This window comes from Neofelis nebulosa, chromosome 5 (genome assembly GCF_028018385.1).
Source record: "Neofelis nebulosa isolate mNeoNeb1 chromosome 5, mNeoNeb1.pri, whole genome shotgun sequence".
NCBI classification, from domain to species: Eukaryota; Metazoa; Chordata; class Mammalia; order Carnivora; family Felidae; genus Neofelis; species Neofelis nebulosa.
The window spans coordinates 32,273,964-32,297,833 of record NC_080786.1 but is presented as its reverse complement, the minus strand read 5'-3'; the positions used below and the strand labels follow the sequence as shown (position 1 = coordinate 32,297,833).

At 37.9% G+C, this 23,870-nt stretch overlaps 1 protein-coding gene across 3 annotated transcripts in view; it reads left to right on the top strand.

Moving 5' to 3' along the window:
* Window positions 1–23,870, top strand: part of STAG1 (STAG1 cohesin complex component) — a 408,272-nt gene that overhangs the window by 280,015 nt on the left and 104,387 nt on the right. For all 3 annotated transcript variants that reach the window (XM_058732364.1, XM_058732365.1, XM_058732367.1), the window contains 3 exons: window positions 2,576–2,699; window positions 18,229–18,327; window positions 18,844–18,923. In XM_058732364.1, coding sequence (XP_058588347.1) covers window positions 2,576–2,699; window positions 18,229–18,327; window positions 18,844–18,923 — 303 coding nt within the window. The remainder of the gene's footprint in view (window positions 1–2,575; window positions 2,700–18,228; window positions 18,328–18,843; window positions 18,924–23,870) is intronic.

Sequence of the window (23,870 nt, the reverse complement as noted above, 5' to 3'; positions counted from 1 at the left end):
TCAAAAGTCTGATGCTCAACCAACTGAGCTACCCAGGAGCCCACAGTCTTTGTAATTTTTCATCAACATACTATACCCATTATTTTGTCTTCAGGCTGCTTTCGTAGTATCGTGTAATAAACAAACAAACAAAAACTTAGCCTGTTTTTTAACTTTCTGGATTTTGGGTGGTTTTTTGTTTTGTTTTGTTTTTGTTTTTTTTGTTTGTTTTTTAGGATTGATTTTTACAAGGGTAATACAGTAGAGAATAAGTGTAACATACCTTTGGGAGAGTAAAGTGATAAGATTTGGGTGTTTTGTGATTGTTTTATTTATGCTGTTATTGTTTTCATTTGGTCAACCCAGTGGAAGACAAAATACATGAAATTGTAGTTCACAGAGATGGAAATATATATTAAATAGTAGAATAATACCAAGTTGGGTAAGGATATGAAACGCTAATTTATGGAAAAGATTGTTAATATCTAATAATGCAGAAGATGTATATCACTCCTTTTCCAGAAATTTCACTTCTAGGTATAAAAAGTGTGTTACAGACTTAGTTGACCATATCCTAACATCAGATACACAATAGTTCAAAAAAAATATTCACTTGGCTTACCTCATGTGACACTTTTTTCATATTTTCTATCCTAAATCATTTGTTTTTCACTAAATAAATGTATTTCATAATGTGCTGATAGGTAGTCATATACTGTTTGAAAACACTACCCTACGTAAACTTTCATACGTGTGCACAAGAAGGCATATACAAGAATGTTTATGGCATTCATTGTTAATAAAAGCAAAAACTTGGAAACAGCCTAAATGTCTGCCAATGAGAAAATGTATAAATAATTTATAATAATTTCTGTATATGCAGAAAGGAGAACTGAACATCATTTTTGGAGAGGATACCTACAAGATACTATTTATGTAAAGCTTTAAAATCTGTAAAGCTATATATATGAACTTAAAGCATAAAGATACAGAAGGGAGCGTTTATGGAAGGTTTAGTACGTGCCAGGTGTGTTCATTCTCACAGTAACTCTGAGCTCTAAGCTAGGTACAGTTATTATAACTATTTTACAATTGAGAAAATCTAAGAGGGAAGTAACTTGCCTAAAGCTACATAGCTAGTAAATAGTGGAGTTAGGATTTGAACTTAGTATGTCATGCTCCAGAGTCTGTACCATTAGCCTTTGCAATAGGATCTTTCCATAAGAAAAAGGCATTAAAAATATGTAGGAAAACTAAAGATTGTAATTTAGTAGAATGGCTTTGAAAGAGAAAATTTCAGGGCCCCTGGGTGGCTTAGTCGGTTGAGTGTCCGACTTTGGCTGAGGTCATGATCTTGCAGTTTGGGAATTCGAGCCCTGCATCAGGCTCTGTGCTAACAGCTCAGAGCCTGGAGCCTGCTTCAGATTGTGCGTCTCCTCCTCTCTCTGTCCCTCACGTGCTCATGCTCTGTCTCTCAATAATAAACGTTAAAAAATTTTTAAAAAGAAAGAAAATTTCTCACATTTTTATTCTTGAACAAGGGGACTTAGAAGGAATTGAGATTTATTCAAACAGAATCAAATACCAGAATTCTGTATTCTGAATTCTCTTTTGTCATAAAAGAGAAACTAAGAAAAGCTCCCGAATTAACAGTAAAATTCTAGCTGAATTATTGCCAGATTAGCAATTAATTAACAGATGATTGATTGTCTTTTTTAAATTGGAGAATTAAAATTACCTAAAATTTTAACTTACCTATATATCGTAAATCAGAAACCTCGAAGATTGAGCTACAAAAGAAAGTTAAGATTTATCTTATGATCTTTAATATGATTTTTTAAAGCTATAACTAATAACCTGTTAAAAGATAAAGTAAAAATATTAAAATTGTATTTGTTCGTGGTTCACAAATTTTACAGTAGGAAAATCATACCAGGAGTGTTATATTAGATGCTTAAAGTGAGATGAAAAGCCATCTGGGCACGGTGCCAGAAACCTGACTTTTGGTACACTTCACAGTGTAGTCACCAGGATTGTTCCCATTTTGACTGTGAATTATTAGGGCAGTTACTTCAAGGTTTTGGTTTTTAAACTACTGTACATTTTCAAATAATATATGCTTCCATCATTTTCCCTTATAGATACTAATTTGTGTTTTGGTCATGTTTATTTTCTCTTAATTCAGTAGATGTGTGCTAGCTTAAAAGATTCATAATTATTTAGAGAAACAATTTTTGAGTTCCATATTATTCTGTGTTTAGATGATGGTATGCTGGTTTCCTCAGACTTAACATGTTTCTTGACTCCATAATAGTTGTAAGGCTTTCAGAAAGCTCCCAGGTTTCCTAGTCCAATGAAAGTAAAATCAAAATTGGATGATTTCCAGAAGCATATTTTTTTTTCAGTTTGGTACTGGTAATTTTTATTTTATAGAAGACATCTAAAAAACAGAATATACTAAAACTGGAGGATTTTTTAGAGTGCAGATATAAATACAGTATTAGGAAAAATGTTAATATTTACTTGCTGTAAATGAGTATGAAGTACATTCTAGCTTTGGATGTTAATCTGAGGTTTGTCTGGTTTTCTTCTCTAGTGATGCTATTGCTGAGATTAGAGCCATTTGTATTGAAGAAATTGGAGTATGGATGAAAATGTATAGTGATGCCTTCCTAAATGACAGTTACCTAAAATATGTTGGCTGGACTCTTCATGATAGGGTAAGTTACTGTTTCAGACTTTGATAGAAGATATGCTTGTCTCAATACTAGAATGCTAGGAATTATGATGGCATTAGTTGAGTTTTTGTTTTTAAGAGTTGTAATAATATGAAAATTTAAGATGATACACCTAAATAAATTGTTCATTTGATGGCCATGACAAAACTTGAGACATTGGCCTGTGTGGAAATTCTGTCTTAACTTACTATAATACCATCTTAAACCAAGTTGACAACCTAGTACATCTAAAGTTTTAAGAAAATATACCATCCCAAGAAGCTAATTATCTTTTTCTAGCTTGGAATCAAAAGAGATTCCTTGTTTCTCTTAATATACAACAACAACAACAAAACCTTCTTGTTTTGAATTTGTTAAAGCCATATGACAGTAGAGTATTTTATAAGAGTTGAGTAGATTTGTTGGATTTTAGAATATTTGATCTAAAAATCCATTTTTATTTCTGTGCCCCTAGAAAAGGCGCTCATTTTGAAAGGAATCCCACAATATCAAATGCTGAATAAGTAATCCTCAAAATAACCAAGGGGAGGAGTGACAAATTATTGGAATTTTTATATTGAATGACCTGATATTCTATAACTTAAATTGCCAGATATTCACGAATAGAGAAACCTTACAATTTATCTTAAAATTTTAAATGCAATTATATTATTAGACTTTTAAGACAATTTTGGTAATACTCTAAGACTTATTTTTTATGTATTACCATTATCAGCCTGTAGGGCATTTACTTTTTAAATAAAAGCATGCTAAATATTACCAAAGATAATTTGAAAACCACAAAATTTCATATATTATAATAAAACAGCCCAGGGGATTTTACAGACCACTTTTGCTATAAGAAATAGTTCAGAGTATAGGGAGATCATCACCTGTTGGTTGTTCAACCCCACAATTACTAATTTTTAATTGATGATTATAAGGGGTTCTTATCCCCTACCTTATTTGAAGGAATATCCAGTTAGTACACAGTGAATTTTTTCCTGAATATTTATCTTTGCTGCAATTCAGAATCCTTTTCTCTACACTAATAAATCCCAAGCTTGATCCTATGTTTTCTTTCTTCTAATCCTTGTGTGGAATTCAGGACTTTCACAGCTAAGCCTCATCTCAGGTTTATCCAATTAAATTTTATGCATTTTGAGAGAAAGAATTATACAGTGTGTCCTCACAAGCATACACGCATGGCTAAATCCAACAAGACAAACTTTTTAGTAGGAATAAATTTAAAGTCTTGTATTTTTATTCCTCACCACTACCATACCAGTTTTCCTTCTTCTCCTCCCTCCTCCTATCTCCCTAATAGAGTATCCTACTAAATTTAAGTAACAGTAAAATTGCCAGTTTTAACAGAATTTATGTAGGGCTGCAAATTCTGGGGAAGACATATTTGTTGGGACTTACCAAAATACACACCACCATTACTTTAAAATAAATCCCAAAACCATGTTTATAGGAGTTTTCTGTCCAGATAAAGGAAGAGGGAGGGAGGTTTTGTACATTGTTGATAAAAGGATATGAGAATACTATTTTCAGTAGAACATTTTTATAAACCTCTTTTACAATTACTTTATTTAGAAAAGAGTGTCAGTAGTAAGTAATCCCTTCTAAGCTTTCCTTTTTTCACTCTAATGTCACTGAAATCTTGCACTTTTTTCCATATGAGGACTGTAGTCATTTGCTTTCTCTCCTTTTTAAAAAAATTTGTTTTAATGTGTTTATTTGTTTTGAGAGAGCTCGTGTGCACAAGCAGGGGAGGGGCAGAGAGAGAGGAAGAGAGCGAAAACCCCAAGTAGGCTTCACACTGTCAGCACAGAGTCTGACACAGGGCTGTCACTCACGAACTGCGAGATCATGACCTGAACCGAAATCAAGAGTCCAACACTTAGCCAACTGAGTCACCCATGCGCCCTTCTTTATCTCCTTTTAATCATCTGTTTGAAAGTGCTTATTCTATAGGCTGTGGCCTCTGCCTTCCAACCTGTTCTGTGCCTTTTCAAATGAGCTGATAAAATTCCTGTCTTTTTTTAAGATTACATTTTAATTATAAATTGCATTTTTTGTTTTATTGAGATATAATTGACATAACATTGTATTAGTTTAAGGTGTACAACATAAAGATTTGATATTCCTATGTCTTGATTTCAGAATATCAGTCCACATTCCTCAATAAGACAAACTTTTTTCTTAATACTGCAAGTTCATTTAAATTTTGTTGTATAAGTTTTGGTCAATAGACAAGCAGTCTCTAACTAAAGGAGTTATTTATTAGAGATTCAGTTCGTCTTTCTATTGACCAATACTTACTTCTAATTTCTCTACTCGGTTTTTTTAGTTCTTTCATTGATGGTGACACAAAATAGGTCTAATTTAAATTCAGCTGTGGTAATCTCTGTGTTCTAGACTAAATATCCTAGTCTCTTTACATTTATGCTCATGACACTAGATTACCTTTCTCTTTCCTTTACGGTTTGTCAGTATTGCTCTTTATTGTTTTTGCTTTTAGCTCTCTGTAAAATTCTTTCTTGCCTATGCTTGATACCTCATATCAGAATCTCTGTAGTGCCTGGGTGGAACCTATTTTCTGTTGTTCCACCCCATTTCTTCTTCTCTGTGTTGACTCATCCCATAGCCTCTTTAAGTTCATCTAAAGCCTTTTTAGCTCTTTATATGTCAAGCAAAATGATACTTGACGCCTATCACCAGGGTAGAAATTCAGACACTTATGCCCACTGCATCTTGAAACCAGGTTTGCCAAGGAAAAGACAACACAGTCAAGCACTGGATGGAGCAATGTTTTACTCACATAAGAGGGGACAGAACAATATCGACTTCACTAGTGGGCCTTGGTCCTCCATGGCCAGCAGGTTCCAACCAGCAATCAGCATGGGGCAGTTGCCCTGCATGTACCTCTCTTATGCCACAAAACTAAGGACCCTGTCCTCTCCCCTGAAGAGAGAGTTTTAGTAGTGAGTTTGGCCAGGTGCCTTGTGACTCACATGGTTAAGAAGACCATGGGGACCTAACAGTGAGTCTGAAATAGGAATGATATTTCCACAAAAGGCAGTTATCCCAGCACAGGTTGCAAAGACTCATCTCTTGATAAGGAAATGTTCCAGGCCCACGGCCCATTCTTATGCAGCCAAGTAGGGGTCAAAAGAATGCATGCAGAAAACTACCTTTCCCAGAAGTCCACACCTCACCCCTGCTTGGTCATCAAAGTGGCAGATAAAGCAAATCATATCCTGTAGGACCATTGCCCGCTCCAAACCCGAAGACAGAATTAGGTCCGATAGGGTCCTTGAACAACCTATATGGATGTGGTTTGCTCATACAGCTTCCCTGTCATTTGGAGATGGCACTTACCAGCGTGCTTAAGAGAGCCAGACCCAGGAGAATGATCAGGCTTCCCTGGAGGATGGTGCTCAACTAGAAACCCCAAGTGCCTAGATTAAGCCAACTAAAGAGGTTAAAAACTAAGTCTGAGGGCCTGTGAATATACAGCTAATAACCATCCCATCTGAATGTGGATATTCACCAACTCAGTTTTTAACTTGAATTATTGACGTATGTACACACATGCCACACTTTTCTACACCAGATGATCGAGGGCTGTCACCACACTGGCTAGTGAGTTCTTTGAGTCTTGTTGATCTTGAGTGGCTTACACAGTAGCATTAACTATTTCTGCCATGGTTAAGGACAGGTTGTATACCATTTTTTCTAGGGCTACATACCTATACCCAGTATTAGAATTTGGATAATTGAATGAAACCAGTGGTTAATTTGTCTTCCCAGGAGGGAACTGTGCACCACTCTGTGGTGTGTCAGCAAAGCGTGTCCTTTCCAGCCCTCTCTGCAGTTCCTGACATGGACAGTGAGGCAATAAAATCTTTCCCTTGGAGGCATACATTCTGTTGTCCATTGGAGTCCACAGAGAAATACATAATACAAGAGTGTGGGTGACATACACCAGGGATTTGTTCTCAAATGCTGACTCGTCTCAGCCTGCTTTTGCCATGTGGTTACCAAGAAAGAAAAGTTACATATTGGGTGTCCACATCCAGAATTTCGATAAAGATTAGTAATAACCATTCTAGTACAGGGGTCTTTTTTCTGTCACATCATAGATGATATTAAAGCAGGAGACTCCAGGGGCGCCTGGGTGGCTCAGTCGGTTAAGCGTCCGACTTCAGCCCAGGTCACTATCTTGCGGTCTGTGAGTTCGAGCCCCGCGTCAGGCTCTGGGCTGATGGCTCAGAGCCTGGAGCCTGCTTCCAATTCTGTGTGCCCCCTCTCTCTGCCCCTCCCCCGTTCATGCTCTGTCTCTCTCTGTCTCAAAAATAAATAAACGTTAAAAAAAATTAAAAACAAAAATAAAAAAAATAAAGCAGGAGACTCCAGAGTATGCTTGCATCTGGACTGTATTGAAGGACTCACCCAGTGATTTGACCCATTGATAACTAAGGAAGGTCTAAATAGTTGTAATTGGCCAGGACATTATAGTGGGAATGCAGGACAAGAGGGACTTTATTCCAGAATGACAAATCCAGCATTGGTTAAGTTTCCCTTCTCTTACTGTGGCTGTACGGATTTTTATCAAGTTGTTGTTGTACCAGGCATTCTGTAGCAGAGGATTCTGTAGGAATGAGAAGAAAGAGTAATGTTCCTCCCTGTCTTCTACTCCATGAACCTCCTGAGGCCAAAGATGCTTCGGTCTACTACTTGTGGTGCTAATTACTTAGGTGTTGCAACCCAGGCTATCTGCCCCAATCCTGATGCTACTATCTTTTTGAGCACCCAGTGTCATTGTTGCTTGATCCATACTTTTTGGCCTTAATTGGCCAATCCAGAAAGGGAGGTCATGTGCTGCACATACTTGACATTCCAGTAATATCACCCACCTGATCTGAAGGGTCAAATGTTCCCCAACACTACTAGAAGGACACTAGCACTGTGGTACTTCTTGGTTTTGTCTCCTACCCTTATGGTTTCCCATAGAAGGGAGGTGCCCAAGGGAAGCATCACATCCAGAGTAGGGTCAGGGGGCCACGTCCGGTGTGCTGTGGCAGCCAGAACTGCAAACCAATACACCAAGGGGAAAAAAGAATGACTGCTATACTGAGATTGGTATTTTGCAGGCATAGCCTAAACACATGGCTGCCTACTCCCTGCCCTCCACCGCATCCAACCTCGGTATTTCCCAGCATGCATCATAGTGCCATTTTCCCTTTGTACTGCCGTGCACTGTTTAGTAGCCATACAGCCCTAGTCAGATGGGGGTACCAATTCATTAGCAGGCTGTCTTGGTATTCTTTCTTTAGTTGCTGTGTAAGTCACCCATTCATTCATTAGTGGCTCCATTGGCATGAAAGTGATAATATGCATAGAAAGTTCATATTCCATGAGAATATATACCCATTGTTGTCTTGCTTGGGCAATGAAGGATATTCCTTGGTCAGAGTGAAATCTTTTAGGGCATCCAAAAATATGACATAAGGTTTGTTCAAGGACAGCTATGATAGTTTCAGTCAGCGTCCAAATGTCAGACTGGAATAGGAATACCATAGTCTGAGTAGGTGTTAATGGCAGTGAGGCAGCATCTGTGCTCATGGCTATGGGTTGGGGATACAGTGTGATCAATCTACTAGACCCAGGTGGGTCCCCAGTCCTTGGTTAATGTGTCCCAGTTCTCTCTAGATGATTTGAGTATATTGAGAAGAATCATAAGATTGCACTGCATCCTTAGTCTTGGTGTCTTCCAGGGTTATCCCTTGGGCTTTGCCGCATTTTTCACATATGCAGTGGACTCCCATGTCCAGTTCATAGATATACCCAGCGAGAGATTGTTGCAGCCTGCAAGGCACAAGGTGGATTGGCATAAGAGTGCTACTTATGCTTTTATTTTAAAAGGTCTTTTGTCTTGACTATCTACATGAGTGACATATTTTTTTCTTTATAGACAGTAAGCTGCTGCCTTGGTTCTTTTTCCCATACGGGACATCCCTTAACAGTCTAGTCTTTTAGTTGCCATTCTCCTGACCATTGATGAGAGCCTGTGAGTTGGTAAAAATGTATCATGGCATGGTGGTAGGGGTGGCCTGTACAGCTATCACCAAAGCACAGAGCTTGGCCCATTGGATAGAACATCCACATCTTGTCTCAGTCAAAAGATGGCCATCTCTTGGCCAGGTGGCACCTGCAACCCAGCAGACCCTATCTGCTTTAAGTTGCACAGGGCAGTCAGTAAACCATGGCTTACAGTCACCAGGCACATTTTAAAATCTTGTGCCCTAGGTAGCCTTAGGAGAGGCCAGAGCATCCCCTATAGGTTCTTTGTGCCTTTCTGGTAAGCTGGCTATTTGCTTATGGAGCCTGCTAGTCCCTTGGGATTCTGTCCAGGCCTTATATTGGGTGTACCATTTCCATTTTATGATTGAACTTTGGTATGAGCCTTTCTAATTTTATTGGTAGGCTTTGTAATTACCCAAGTGAAAATAGACAGTTCAAGTTGTAGTGTTTGTGTATAGCACTCTGGATGTAAGATGCTCCATCTCTATTAGTGCCCAATAACAAGCAAGGAAATGTCATTCAAAAGGAGTGTATTGGATGGTAGCTTCTGGAATTTTGCAGATCCAGAGTCCAAGAAGCCAGGGCACCACAGTGGCAATTTCCTACTGCCACAGACCAATCAGTATGTTAGGGGTGTGTGGAAACCTGCAGTTCCATCAGTCTAACAAGTTTCAAAGGTCCCCAAAGCTGTGTCTGGGCCATGGCTTGTTGAATAGCTTCCAAGGCCTGCTGCAGCAAAAGACTTCATTTAAAATTGGTGCTTTAAGGGGTACCTGGGTGACTCAGTGGGTTGCGTCTGACTCTTGATTTCAGGTCAGGTCATGATCTCACAGTCAAGACATTGAGCCCTGTATCAGACTCTGTACTGGATGGTGGAGCCTGCTTGAGATTCTCCCTCTCCCTTTTGCCCCTCCCCCCTTCGTGTGTGTGTGTGTGTGTGTGTGTGTGTGTGTGTGCGCGCGCGTGCGTGTTCTCTGTTTTTCTCTCAAAATAAATAAAATTGGCTGCTTTGTGGTTCATCTCAATTAAAGGAGCCAAGAAAGCACTCTGGTGGGACACATGCTCTTTAATTACTCAAAGAGGCCCACTGCTGTTGGGATTCCTTTTTATTAATGGGTGCTGCCGAGGCCTATATTTTTGTTTGATTGTCTCTGGGATACTTCTTTAGTTTCCCACCCAAGTGCCCCCTAATAATTGCACCTGATATGCCACGCCCTGGACCTCATCTAGTTTTATAGTCACATTGGCAGTAGTCATTTCATCAGTGACTTAAGTATAGCACTGCAGCCACATGTTTTTCAGTTAGCCCTACTATCAGAATGTTATTAATGTAATGGATGACTAAAATGTCAATGAGGACTTGGGCTTATTGAAGATCAAGCCCTAGTCAATAATGACATATTACAAGAAATAGAGTAAAAGTGTATGCAGGCTGTTTTGTGTGAATGCAAATTGGTCCTAATCCTCTTCATGCAAAGGGACTGAGTAAAAGTCATTAGCCAGATCAGTAACAGTGTACAAGTTTTCCCTATGGGTTGCCACCATTGTGTACTGATGACAATATCAGGGGCCAAAGCTGGAACTTCTCCATTTAACCTGTGAAAATCTATCAACCTCCATGCTCTGAGGCTTTCCTAACTAGCCAGACAGGGCTATTATATTATGACAGGATGGCTCTCAGCATCTCTGCTTATCTTGTCTTGAATTAACAGAATCGTGTCCTTTTCCCCATCATGGATTCAGTATTTTTGTTGAACAGTATGCAGTGGTTTGGGCAACTCTGTAGTTTGCAAGGAATGTACCTGGCCCATTATGCTTGAGTCTGTTCTTGTTGTGGTGCATACCACTTGAGGTGGCGATGGCATTCAATACTACGCATAGTCAGAATGTTAATAACCTAATTATATACTTAGTGGTGGGGACTACAATCATCAGCACACAAAATGGTCCAGAGGACCCCATCCACAAACACACGTGGACTTATCCATCATGGGTAACTACACCATCCTCAACCACCAAAAGCTACTCCTACGAGGACCTAAAATTATTGCCATTGGAGTACCAGTACCCAAGGGCTCCCATAAAAGTCTGAATTCCACCTCCACCTTTCATTCTGTCCTGACAGGGGCATAGGGCCTCTAGTTTCAGGTAGGGACTCAGAGACCTTGGCCCCATCCCTAACTGTGCTGTAGACATTTGAGTCTACTATGCCCCATCATCAAACGTGCACCAGCCAGGGTGCATGAGGCTCCCCTGGGTCCATCCACATCTGTCCTCCACTTACAGAGAAGGACTTCATTTCAACAGTTTTGTTTTCAGCAATGCCATCAGTGGTTTCACACTAAGTGAAAACTCATCTTATTTGATGCGTGTAGGCAGCCAGGATCAGGAGACATTTCCTACATGGGACCCCTTTACTTCTCTCAGAGATCAATTGTGACCCCTAAGACACCATGTGAGTTGGGAGTTGGCATGAGAGCAGGAAGGCAGTCAAAAGCCAGAATATAGTTTCCATACTCTTTTGAGAACCCACCTCACATTTCCACCCTCATCCATTGCACCAGCTCATCCTTGTTGTTAGAGAGATAATCCACATCCCATTTGTCATCATATGTCCAGAGGGAGAGGCCAGTAGTTCAGTCATTCCATCACTACTACCCCATCTACACAACTGGCAGGTCTTTTCAGTGGGGCTAGCCCTTTTGTGTCCACCATTTCATGGTGTTTTATTAGCAGCTCTGGATCTCTTGGTAAGGAAGTGTTCCAGGCCCAAGGCCCATTCTTATGCAGCTAAGTTGGGGGTCTTTACCAAGTTGAGGGTCTAAAGACGGCATGCATAAGACTGCCTTACCCAAGGGTACATAACAAGTCCCTTTCAATATTACTCCCTCTCTTCTTACCAAATTAAAAAAGAGAAAAAGGAAAAAAATGCATACAAGGAAACTTTTAGAAGTGATGGATATGTTATTGCCTTGATTGTAATATCATGCATGTACACATATGTCCAGATTCATCAAACAAACATGAATTTTTTCCTTGTGTATCTGTTATGTCTCACTAAAATTCTTAAAAATAAAAAATACTTACTTCTCTCTACTCTCTTCCACTTGCTGCATACAAACACATCTTTTTTTATACAATTTACTTATTTTTTATAATTTACATCCAAGTTAGCACATGGTGGAACAATTTCATGAGTAGATTCCTTAAGCCCCTTTCCCATTTAGCCCATCCCCCTCCACAACCCCTCCAGCAACCCTCTGTTTGTTCTCTATATTTAAGAGTCTCTTATGTTTTGTCCCCCTTCGTGTTTTTATATTATTTTTGCTTCCCTTCCCTATGTTCATGTTTTGTATCTTAAAGTCCTCACATGAGTGAAGTTGTATGATTTTTGTCTTTCTCTGACTAATTTTGCTTAGCATAATACCCTCTTATTCCATCCACATAGTTGCAAATGGCAAGATTTTATTCTTTTTGATTGCCGCATAATACTCCATTGTATATAAATACACCACATCTTTTTGATCCATTCATTCATCCATCGGTGGACATTTCAACTCTTTGGCTATTGTTGATAGTGCTGCTATAAACATTCAGGTGCATGTGTCCGTTTGAAACAGCGTACCTGTATCCCTTGAATAAATACCTAGTAGTTTAATAGCTGGGTTGTAGGGTAGTTCTATTTTTAATTTTTTGAGGAATCTCCATACTGTTTTCCAGAGTGGCTGCACCAGTTTGGATTCCCACCAGCAGTGCAAAAGAGATCCTCTTTTTTTTTTTTAAACATTTATTCATTGTTGAAAGAGAGAGCACAAAGGGGGGAGGGCTAGAGAGAGAGAGGGAAACACAGAACCCGAAGCAGGCTCCAGGTTCTGAGCTGTCAGCACAGAGCCTGATGTGGGGCTTGAACTCACGGACCATGAGATTATGACCTGAGCCGAAGTCGGCCGCTTAACCGACTGAGCCACCCAGGCACCCCCAAAAGAGATCCTTTTTCTTCACATCCTCAACAACATCTGTTGTTGCCTGAGTTGTTAATGTTAGCCATTCTGACGGTGTGTGGTAGTATCTCAGTGTGGTTTTGATTTGTATTTCCCTGATGATGAGTGATGTTGAGCATTTTTTCATGTGTCGGTTGGCCATCTGGATGTCTTCTTTGGAGAAGTGTCTATTCCTGTCATTTGCCCATTTCTTTACTGGATTATTTTTTGGCTGTTGAGTTTGATAAGTTCTCTATAGATTTTGGATGCCAACCCTTTATCTGGTATGTCATTTGCAAATATCTTCTTCCATTCTGCCAGTTGCCTTCTAGTTTTGCTGATTGTTTCTTTCCCTGTGCAGAAGCTTTTTATTTTGATGAGGTCCCAGCAATTGTTTTGCTTTTGTTTCCCTTGCCTCCAGAGATGTGTTGAGTAAGAAGTTGCTGCAGCCAAGGTCAAAGAGGTTTTTGCCTGCTTTCTCCTCGAAGATTTTGATGGCTTCCTGTCCTATGTTTAGGTCTTTCATCCATTTTGAGTTTATTTTTGTGTATGGTGTAAGAAAGTGGTTTGGGTTCATTCTTCTGCGTGTTGCTGTCCAGTTTTCCGAGCACCACTTGCTGAAGAGACTGTCTTTATTCCATTGGATATTCTTTTCTGCTTTGTCAAAGATTAGTTGACCATATGTTTGTGGGTCCATTTCTGGGTTCTCTATTCCGTTCCATTGATCTGAGTGTCTTTTCTTGTGCCAGTACCATACTGTCCAGATGATTACAGCTTTGTAATATAGGTTGAAGTCCGGGATTGTGATGCCTCCTGCTTTGGTTTTCTTTTTCAAGGTTGCTTTGGCTATTCGGGATCTTTTCTGGTTCCATACAAATTTTAGGATTGTTTGTTCTAGCTCTGTGAAGAATGATGGTGTTATTTGGTAGGTATTGCATTGAGTATGTGGATTGCTTTGGGTAATATTGACATTTTAACAATATTCTTCCTATCTAGGAGCATGGAATCTTTTCCCAGTTTTTTGTGTCTTCTTCAATTTCTTTCATAAGCTTTCTATAGTTTTCAGTGTATATAGATTTTTCACCTCTTTGGTTAGATTCATTCCTAGGTATTTTATGGGTTTTGGTGTAATTGTAAATGGGATCAATTCCTTGATTTCTCTTTCTGTTGCTTCATTCTTGGTGTATAGGAATGCAACTGATTTCTATGCATTGATTTTATATCCTGTGACTTTGCTGAATTCATTGATCAGTTCTAGCAGTTTTTTGATGGAATCTTTGGGGTTTTCCATGTAGAGTATCATGTCATCTGTGAAGAGTGAAAGTTTGAACTCCTCCTGCCTGATTTGGATGCTTTTTACTTCTTTGTGTTGTCTGATTGCTGAAGCTAAGACTTCCAATACTAGGTTTAAAAACAGTGGCGAGAGTGGACATCCCTGTCTTGTTCCTGATCTTAGCGGGGAAAGCTCTCAGTTTTTCCCCATTGAGGATGATATTAATGTTGGATCTTTCATATATGGCTTTATTATCTCAAGCTATGGTCCTTCTATCCCTACTTTCTTGAGGGTTTTTATCAAGAAAGAATGCTGTATTTTGTCAAATGCTTTCTCTGCATCTTTTGAGAAGATCATGTGGCTCTTGTCCTTTCTTCTATTGATGTGATGAATCACATTTATTGTTTTGTGGATATTGAAGCAGCCCTGCATCCCAGGTATAAATCCTACTTGGTGATGATGAATAATTTTTTTAATGTATTGTTGGATCCAGTTGGCTAATATCTTGTTGAGGATTTTTGCATCCATGTTCATCAGGGAAATTGGTCTATAGTTCTCCTTTTTAGTGGGGTCTTTGTGTGGTTTTGGATCAAGGTAATGCTGGCTTCATAGAGTTTGGAAGTTTTCCTTTCATTTCTATTTTTTGGAACAGTTTCAAGACAACAGGTGTCAACTCCTCCTTATATGTTTGGTAGAATTCCCCTGGAAAGCCATCTGGCCCTGGACTCTTGTTTTTTGGAAGATTTTTTTATTACTAATTTTGATTTTTTTACTGGTTATGTGTCTGTTCAAATTTTCTATTTCTTCCTGTTTCAGTTTTGGTAGTGTATATGTTTCTAGCCATAGAATTTACCCATTGGTTTCTAGCCAAGGAATTTACCCATTCCTTCCAGATTGCCCATTTTATTGGCATATAATTGCTCATAATAATGTCTTATTATTGTATTTCTGCTGCAAACACATCCTCTTCTTGACAGGCCACCTGCATTTGGTTCATTTTAACTCTTTCACTGTATTCCTATTGGGAGTATTCATATAACACAAATGCATTTTAGTAAAAATTAGCATTTCTTCTAGAAGCATGAATTATTGTCCCTTAAAAATACAACTCATTATGATATCATGCTACACAATAATTTTTACAGCTCTTAACATTTTCTTTCAAAAGGAATTTTGCAAAAATGTTGATTAGCTAGAGCGTGTGACAAATATGCCCAGCCTCTTCGTTCAGCAAATCATTTCATCTGTGTTTCTTTTCTGTTTTCATATATTTGTATATTTATTCATTCAAAATTATTTATTGAGAAGCAACTATGTATTAGGCACTGTGTTAAACAGTATTCACATTTGAATAGAATTTTGTGTAATGGAAGACAACAATGCTTTTAGATAGTATAATAGAAATAAGCTTCAGAGTATAGTAGAAACCCAAAATAGATCCATTACCAAAAAGGCAACTGGAGTTTTCATCTAAGTTATTTTATAGTTTCTAAAGTGCTGTCATGGGTACCATCTTAATTAAGTTCCTGCATTGTGGGCAGGGCATGTTATAGGTAAAGAACCAAGACTTAGGAAGAGAGGCAGTCAGTTGAGAGGCATGACTGAATAAAGTGAAGTACGATTCAGTTAGTGTCTTTGCTCTACCTATATTTGGCTGTGGAACTTGGATAGTCATTTCATCTTTGATGGCTTTCTTTTCTTTTTTTTTTCTTTTATTTTTTTTAATGTTTATTTTTGAGAGAGACAGAGCGCGAGCTGGGATGGGGCAGAGAGGGAGACATAGAATCTGAAGCAGGTTCCAGGCTCCAAGCTGACAGCACAGAACCTGATGCAAGGCTTGAATCCATGAGCCACAAGATCATGACCTCAGCCTAAGTCAGATGCTTAACCTGCTGAGCCACGCAGACGCCCTGATGGCCTATTTTCAAATCTATAATTGGAAAGAAGTGAGGAAACTACCTATATGCTATCTTAGATCTGGGGTTGTGATTTTATGCTGGGAGAGCTCTCCTTAGTCTTTGGCTCATCCATTGTTGATTTCTTGGGAGTAAATATATCACATAATACTTTTTTTGGGTTTCTCCCTATCTTGCCTCCAGGAAGACCATCTCCTTTGAGCCATCTCCATGAATCTCTGGACTGCCCTTTGACTTTGCTGCTCATTAACATATTTATGCCTCCCTTGCGTCTAATGGTTACGTAATTCTACCTTGTCTCTGCTATTCTGTGCTCTTATCTCCATCGCTACCAGAAGCTAAATTTTGAGTGTCTCCTGTCAGCCCTAGTCTACAGAACACTATCACTCTGGATCTTCTCAGTAATGTCTGTGCACCCATCACCAGTATTTTCCTTATTGCCTTGGTAAACAGTATTCTCTGGGCCCTTATGAGGAACATATTCAACTGGTAGGTCTTCTGAGCTTATATAATAGATCCTATCCGGCATGCTTTTCTTTGTCTTTAAATTTCTTCCTTTCTCATTGTGCCACAGTGATTCTGGCATCTCTGTTTCATTTAATATTAACCATTGCTTTTTCCTAGAGCTATCCAGCAATGTGTTAGGCCATTTCCAAAGGCCCTTACAGGGCCTTACATCCTCTTTCAAAGGAGACTGCCCTTTATCCAAAAACTCTCCCACATTCTGTTTTCTGTTCCCACACCCTCAGCAACCACCGACATATTCTCCTGGTTCTTGCTGGTTCAAGTTGCCCCATTCCTATAGCACTCCGTAGCATATATTGAGTTACTAATTTCATACTAAAGGGTCATCTTAGAGGTTGTCCTGCCCTGGAGCAAGGAGATTGGGCTGTTTTATCCTGTATCATTCCCCACTGGCTGTAGGCCTTATCATGGAGGAGGGAAAGGGTTTAGACAGGAGGACACTGTGGAGCATAACCTCCCAGGAATCTTTGTGCCAGGTGATTCCTTTCAAGCATGGTCATTTCTCCAGAGAGAGGTGCAGCTATGAACCATTAGCAGTCAACACAGGAGCAAGTAGGAAGATTAGCCTTGTATATTAGGATATGGGGATCTGAGTGGGACATCAACAGCATCTACTACAGGTGTCTCAAGTTCCTCCTATGTGGTCGAGACTTTACCAACAAACATCATCTCATTCAGTGATATGCTAGAGATAACTTGAATCAGGTTACAAGACATTATGCACATCCCCTTGCAAATACGAGTTCCATAACATCTGTTGTTGGTAGCTTGAAACTGGCTGTAGATGGAGTATTTACATCACAGAAATCTGCAAATGCAACAGTTCAGGGCCCCATCCCCCAGAACTGGTTGTTCAAACTTTGACCAGCATACACCTGCATTTAATCCTTGCTACAACTTTATGAAGTTGGTTTCACCATTTAATAAATGAGAAAACTGAGGATCAGAGTGATTAATATACTTGCCATCTCTCATGTTGCTAATAAGCTATAGAATTCGAAATTAAATCTAGTTTTGTTTGATTCTAGAATGTGGACTTCTACTGTTATAGCACATTGCTTTTTTTTTTTTTTTTTTTTTGAACATAGAAACTTCAGTCTTTTTTGAATCCTTTGAGAGAGTTGGCTGAATTTCTAGGTGATCCTCAATATACTTTGATCACAAACATTTTCTATTCCAAGTTAATGGCTTTATTGAAGATACTCCTCTAGTAAATAGCAGCCTCAGGACATTTCACTTTATCAGTTTGTTTCTGTTTTAAGCATTCTTCTCTTTACCTGTTTTCTTTCCTAACTCCTCTTCGTGGAATGTAAAATGCACCCAGAAAATATTTGTTAAATGAAAAAATGATGACCCTATAATATGAAATTAGTTTTTTCTACGGGATTATTTAATAGTTACATAAAGGGCAAATTAGCATACCCCGCTCTAATTAAAATCATAGGCTAAACATTTTCCCAAAATGCCACAGTACCGTGTGAGAAGTACTCTGTTGAATCAGAGTTGATAAATGTTTGAAAAAGGTGTAGCTTACTCTCAAGCAACTAAGGGATTTTCAGTGAATTTTTAATTAAATAGAAGTGCAACACAGACTATACAATTGTTCAGTTCTACCCTATGTTACATTATTATGTAAATTGAATAGTTAAGCTGAAAATTACTTCAGTCTTCACATAGACTTAAATCTCTTCAACTTTTGTGGTGTGGAATTGACTTCTGTTGTGTTTTTATTTGTATTTCTGAAGCAAGGAGAAGTCAGACTGAAATGTTTGAAAGCTCTACAAAGTCTATATACCAATAGAGAATTATTCCCCAAATTGGAGTTATTCACTAACCGATTCAAGGTAAGCATCAAAAATGCTTAGCTTATTTTGTTTTTTACTTTTAACATGCTAGTTCTAGCTAGTTTAGCAAATAACCTTACCATAACAAGTGTTTAGCTCATATTCTTTTCTACATATTTTTTAAATAAGCCTATATTAAATAGATTAATGAATCTCTGCTTTACAAAAGATATTACCAACATGAGTTCTTATGTATTGCCTTCAGCAGAAGGCTCTCCTGCTTTAAAATAATATTTTCTTTATATACAACTTTTTATAACTATATTAATTTTGTACATGAAGTGTTATTAGTCTCGGTATTAGGGAATGCCAGTTGATGAGAAAGATTTTAGATTATGAACATTTATACTAACCACCTCCTTTATATGTGTAAGACTATGATAATATGGTTTTAAGAGTAAAGCTTTCTATTTAATCTACCATTAATCTTGCATATACTTCCCAAAGATATTCTCTTGGGTCAGTCCCAATTTATTTTCTGCTCATGTTTCATTTGATTTTTAACTTTTTTTTCAGGATCGCATTGTATCAATGACACTTGATAAGGAATATGATGTTGCTGTGGAAGCTATTCGATTGGTTACTCTGATACTTCAGTAAGTATATTTGTTAATAATTTAATCTTGATATTTTAATGTCTTTTTCCCAGCTTTATTGATGTACTTCACATACATAACCCTAATATATATTGTTATCACATTAGGTTCTACTTTTACATTTTAAGGAAATGTTTTCTGTTTTTCTCTCTTTTTGTTTTTTATTTTGACTTTGTTTGTTTCTTCAATGTAAAAGTTTTCTTTTGCAGTCCAGAGGAAATATCAGCAAAGTAAATACCTTTCTATTTTTAAAAAGAGAGCAAGAAAGAGAAGGTATCCAAAGGGATAGGTTTTTCAAATAGGCTTCTTTGGAATGGTATAGAAGTAGGGGAAGGGAAATAAGCCATTTAAATTGTGTCATTCGTATGATAGAGATTTTTTTAATAGCAGTAGTTTTTATCTATAGAGCTTTGACTAAAAACTGGGAAGAATGCATGTGAGAGAATGCATGTCTTAGCAAAATCATTACAAATCCTTCTCCCAGTTTGTTACATTGTTTCTATCATACACCATGTACCATCTGTACCATGTCTACGGTTTTGATCTTTTTTTACCCCTTTATGCTCTAGTACCATATTCTTTATCATTGTAGCTTTATGATATATGTTATAAGCAAGACCTCCCCTTTTTGGTTGATTCCTTTTTCTTTGCCTTTCTTTTTAAAACCACTAGCTACCTGTGGATTATTTTTCTTCTGTATGATTTTTTTAAGTACATTTGTCTAATTCCTCAAAAACTTCGGCATTTTAAATATTAGAATTGCATTTGGGGTGCCTGGGTGGCTCAGTTGGTTAAGTATCTGACTTCGGCTCAGGTCATGACAATCTTGCGGTCCATGGGTTCGAGCCCCACGTTAGGCTCTGTGCTGATAGCTCAGAGCCTGGAACCTGCTTCAGGTTTTGTGTCTCCCTCTCTCTGCCCCTGCCCCACTTACACTCTGTCTCAAAAATGAATAAATGTTAAAAAAAATTTTTTTTAAATATTAGAACTGCATTTGTTACCAAACAATCTTTCATTCCTAACTGCTGACTCGGAAAGCCAAACGAGTAAACCTTAGTGTTCTGCTGCAGCCATACTCTATCCCGAGGAATAATGAAGCAACTGGACAAATCGAAAGCATAGCTCCTGTCTAGATTTGCCAGCACTGTTGCCAAACGAACTCAGAGAAACTCATTGTAAGAGAAGCCAGTACTCAAGAGATGAGGGCTTGGAAAAGAGAAAGGGAGAGGTTTATTCGGGGTGCTGGCAGCCGAGGGACATGGCAAGCTCAGGTCTTACCAACTAACTTCTCCATCAGCAAGATGGACACCTAGAGTTTTATAGGGAGAGGCTCTGGGGGGTACGTACAAGAGAGCAGGCAAATAGCGCATCATCATGGACGAGGATCACTATGTGTTCAGCCCACCATCATGGACAGGGGAGGGATGTGTGGGGTGTGGTCTTCCAGGCATTGTGTTACTTATCAGGGCCTTTCTTGTCTGGCAGTAGGGATGTTCCAGTCATTGCAAAACACCTTTAGCAGTGGTGCCTCAAGAAGCTGTGATAGGAAATCATCACAATGGGTTTGGTTAGAACATGTTTGGTGAGAGTTAAGCTGTCTTCTCTGTTTTTGGTTTTAACTATTGAGGTCTGTGGTTGAGGAAAAGGGCTGGCTAACACATTGAATTTTATGATAGATTTAGGAGAGAATTCAGTTTTTTACAATTTTGTGTCATTTATGCATTAAAATGATGCATTTCTCTATTCAAATCTCATTAGATATTCTACATAAGGTTTAATTTTTTCATAAAAGTATTTCTTAGGTCAATTCTGAAATATTTTATGGTTTTGTTGTTATATGATTAGTATTTAGTGTTAATGATATTTTCTACCTGATTATTGCTGAGACATAGAAATGTTTAATTTTTATGTTAGTCTTATACGTGCAGCCTGTTAGAACTCTCATGTATTCTGATGAATTGTTAAATCTTTAGAGTTTACTATGTAGATGATATATATATCACCTGCAAACAATTTCAGTTTTGTCTCATTTCCTCACCTTAAAACTTTGGCTTCATTCTCGTGCTAATTGCATTAGGCAGGACTTTGAGCACTGTAATGTATCACTGAGAGTGAACCTTTTTGTTCTTGTTCTAGGATGGCATCTAACGTTCTTGTTGCTGTGATTTCTAAGATAGGTTTTTGATATGTGATAGAAATCACTTTGTATTGTAAATTTTCTGGGAGGTTCCTTTCATGTATTGATGAGACTGAATGAAATTAATAATTTGGTGGTAAATCACCCTGGCATTTCTAGAATAAATCATATTTGAACAGAATATATTTGGTTTTATTGTGCTTTGCTTGAATACAGTGTCATATTTAATATCTTGGGATTTTCACATCTGTGTTTATGTCTAAATTTGACAGAATTTTTTTGTCCTTTATCCAGTTTTGAAATCTAGGTTTTATCCTCTTTGTAAAATTATCTTCAGTAATTTCTAAAATTTTTTTTTTTTCAACGTTTTTTATTTATTTTTGGGACAGAGAGAGACATAGCATGAACGGGGGAGGGGCAGAGAGAGAGGGAGACACAGAACCGGAAACAGGCTCCAGGCTCCGAGCCATCAGCCCAGAGCCTGACGCGGGGCTCGAACTCACGGACCGCGAGATCGTGACCTGGCTGAAGTCGGACGCTTAACCGACTGCGCCACCCAGGCGCCCCTCTTCAGTAATTTCTTGCCTTCCCTTTCTGAAACAAATGTTCTGTGACAGATTAATACTTCCTTACAATTTTGAGAGTATACTCTTATCAAAGCCATGTTACTTTTGAATTTGAGGAAAAAAAAGTCTTTGATTCCCATTTTTACTTCTTCATTGGTTATCTGTCTAAATTAACTTTTATTTCTTACTGTACTAATTTTGGCTTTTAGAAACATTTTTTATATATCAGTTTCATCACAGTTTTTAAATTTTATAGTTGATATTTTTATTACTCTATAAAACTGTGCTATTTCTCTTTTTCATCTATTTTATTTGTATCCTCTTTTTGTTGATCAGTCATGTCTGTCTTACTATTTTTGTTTTTGAGAGACAGAGAACTTGAGCAGGGGAGGGGCAGAAGGAGAGAGAATCTTAAGCAGGTTCCATGCTCAGTACAGAGCCTAACGCAGAGCTCAATATCATGACCATTGGATCATGACCTTAGCCAAAATCAAGAGTCAGATGCTTAACTGCCTGAGTTCCCAGGCACCCCTGTCTTACCTTCTTTTTAATGAACTAGCTTCTTTAAGTCATTTGTTTCATGTTTTCTAATAATTATACTTAAAGTAATGAATACGCTTTTAAGTACTTTTTTACTGCTTTTCAAAAAAATTGGACATAAAGTGTTTGTATATACATTTAGTGAAAAATATTTTGATTATCTTTATGATTACTGATTTAATTATGGATTATTCAGTGGTAGGTTTCTGTTCCTTCCAAATCAGATTGTCTTAAGTTGTCCTTTTTTATTTTATTGTATTATCTGAGAATGTGTTCTGAGTGGTTTGGTCGTTTTTCTGTATTTTCTAAATATGTTTTAAAAACAACTAACTGCGTGTACAGTTATGTATTTATATTCATTACTTTGAATTTATTTAAATTACCTATATCTTCGAAGTTCTTTTCAAGTCTATTTTAAAATATTTGACACCCTAGTTATTGTTTCCTTGTAAATTTCACAAACTTACCAGTATCTTTCCCTCAAATAAAAAAATACTTGACGTTCACCTGTCTGTTTTGTTGGAATTGTCTGGAGTTTAAGATATGTATTGTTAAGGGTGTGTGTGTGTGTCCATCCATCCTTGTGTGTCCTTTATCTAATTTCAATACTTGCTCATTTAGACAAGAGTAAACTTCCCTTTGATATTTCTTCATCCTTTGTTTCTGTGGAAGAGTAATTATTTCGTAGACTTCTTCAAGATTATTTCTCCTGCTGGTTTATTTCTTGAAGAATGTTTCAAATCATCTGAGACCTTGTTGGCTAAAAAATCCTACTTTCTTCACACTTCAGAAAATGGTTTGGCTGGTTTCAAAAGTCTAGTTTTAAGGTTCTTTTCTCCATTTTCATTGGAGGAGATTTGGGTACAACCTTCTTTAAAAGGTACAGTTATGCCCTCCAGTTCTATCAGATATCCTGATTCATTAGGTACATTGGTCCTTTTAGGGATTCCTCAGAGATCTCTCCCCACTCTAGGTATTTGTGACTTCAGTTTCCCGAGTAGATGGTACCTCCTCTGGCTATTTACTTTTGAGTCTCAGCCCCTGACTTTCATATTTCCTCTGTTGGAGTTGCTTGCCCTATAGGTAGTCTTGTTGGGCAAAGTCTTTTAAAACTATTCAGACTGGCTCCCTTCAAGTATTCCATATCCAGCCTGCAGGTAACACAGCCATTTATGAATGGTCCCCTTGTACCCCTTCTCATCTTAATTTACTACCATGTGTTGCTCCAGTCAGCTTTTCACATTTACACTTTTTTAAGTTCTACACCTGGTACCATTTCCTTAAACCTCCTCACAATTGTAAGGGATGTTTATAAAATTTTTATAGTGGTTCTCTGAAACTTTGGCTCTGATTTCTCTGGGGGAGGTTTCGGAGTTATACAATACTCTGACATTTTCTCTTAAAAGAAATGCTCTCTATCCATTGTATTGCTCAATCCCCTGATTTCTATTTGTATATTATTTTGGTGAGTAATGAGCTGAGGATCACAAAACCAGCTTTCTAGTCTTTAACAGCATTTGTATGAAATGATCTGGCCTTATTTCTCTTGGCTTATGGGATCTCTATCAAAATAACATGTAAAGTCACATGTAATCCTGTTATATCTCCTTTAAATTCTTTTTCTATCTGTTAATTTTCCTTCTTTGGGTATAGATTATTTTCTTTTCACTTATAAATTTGGGTTCCTGAGTTATCTCATTAAAT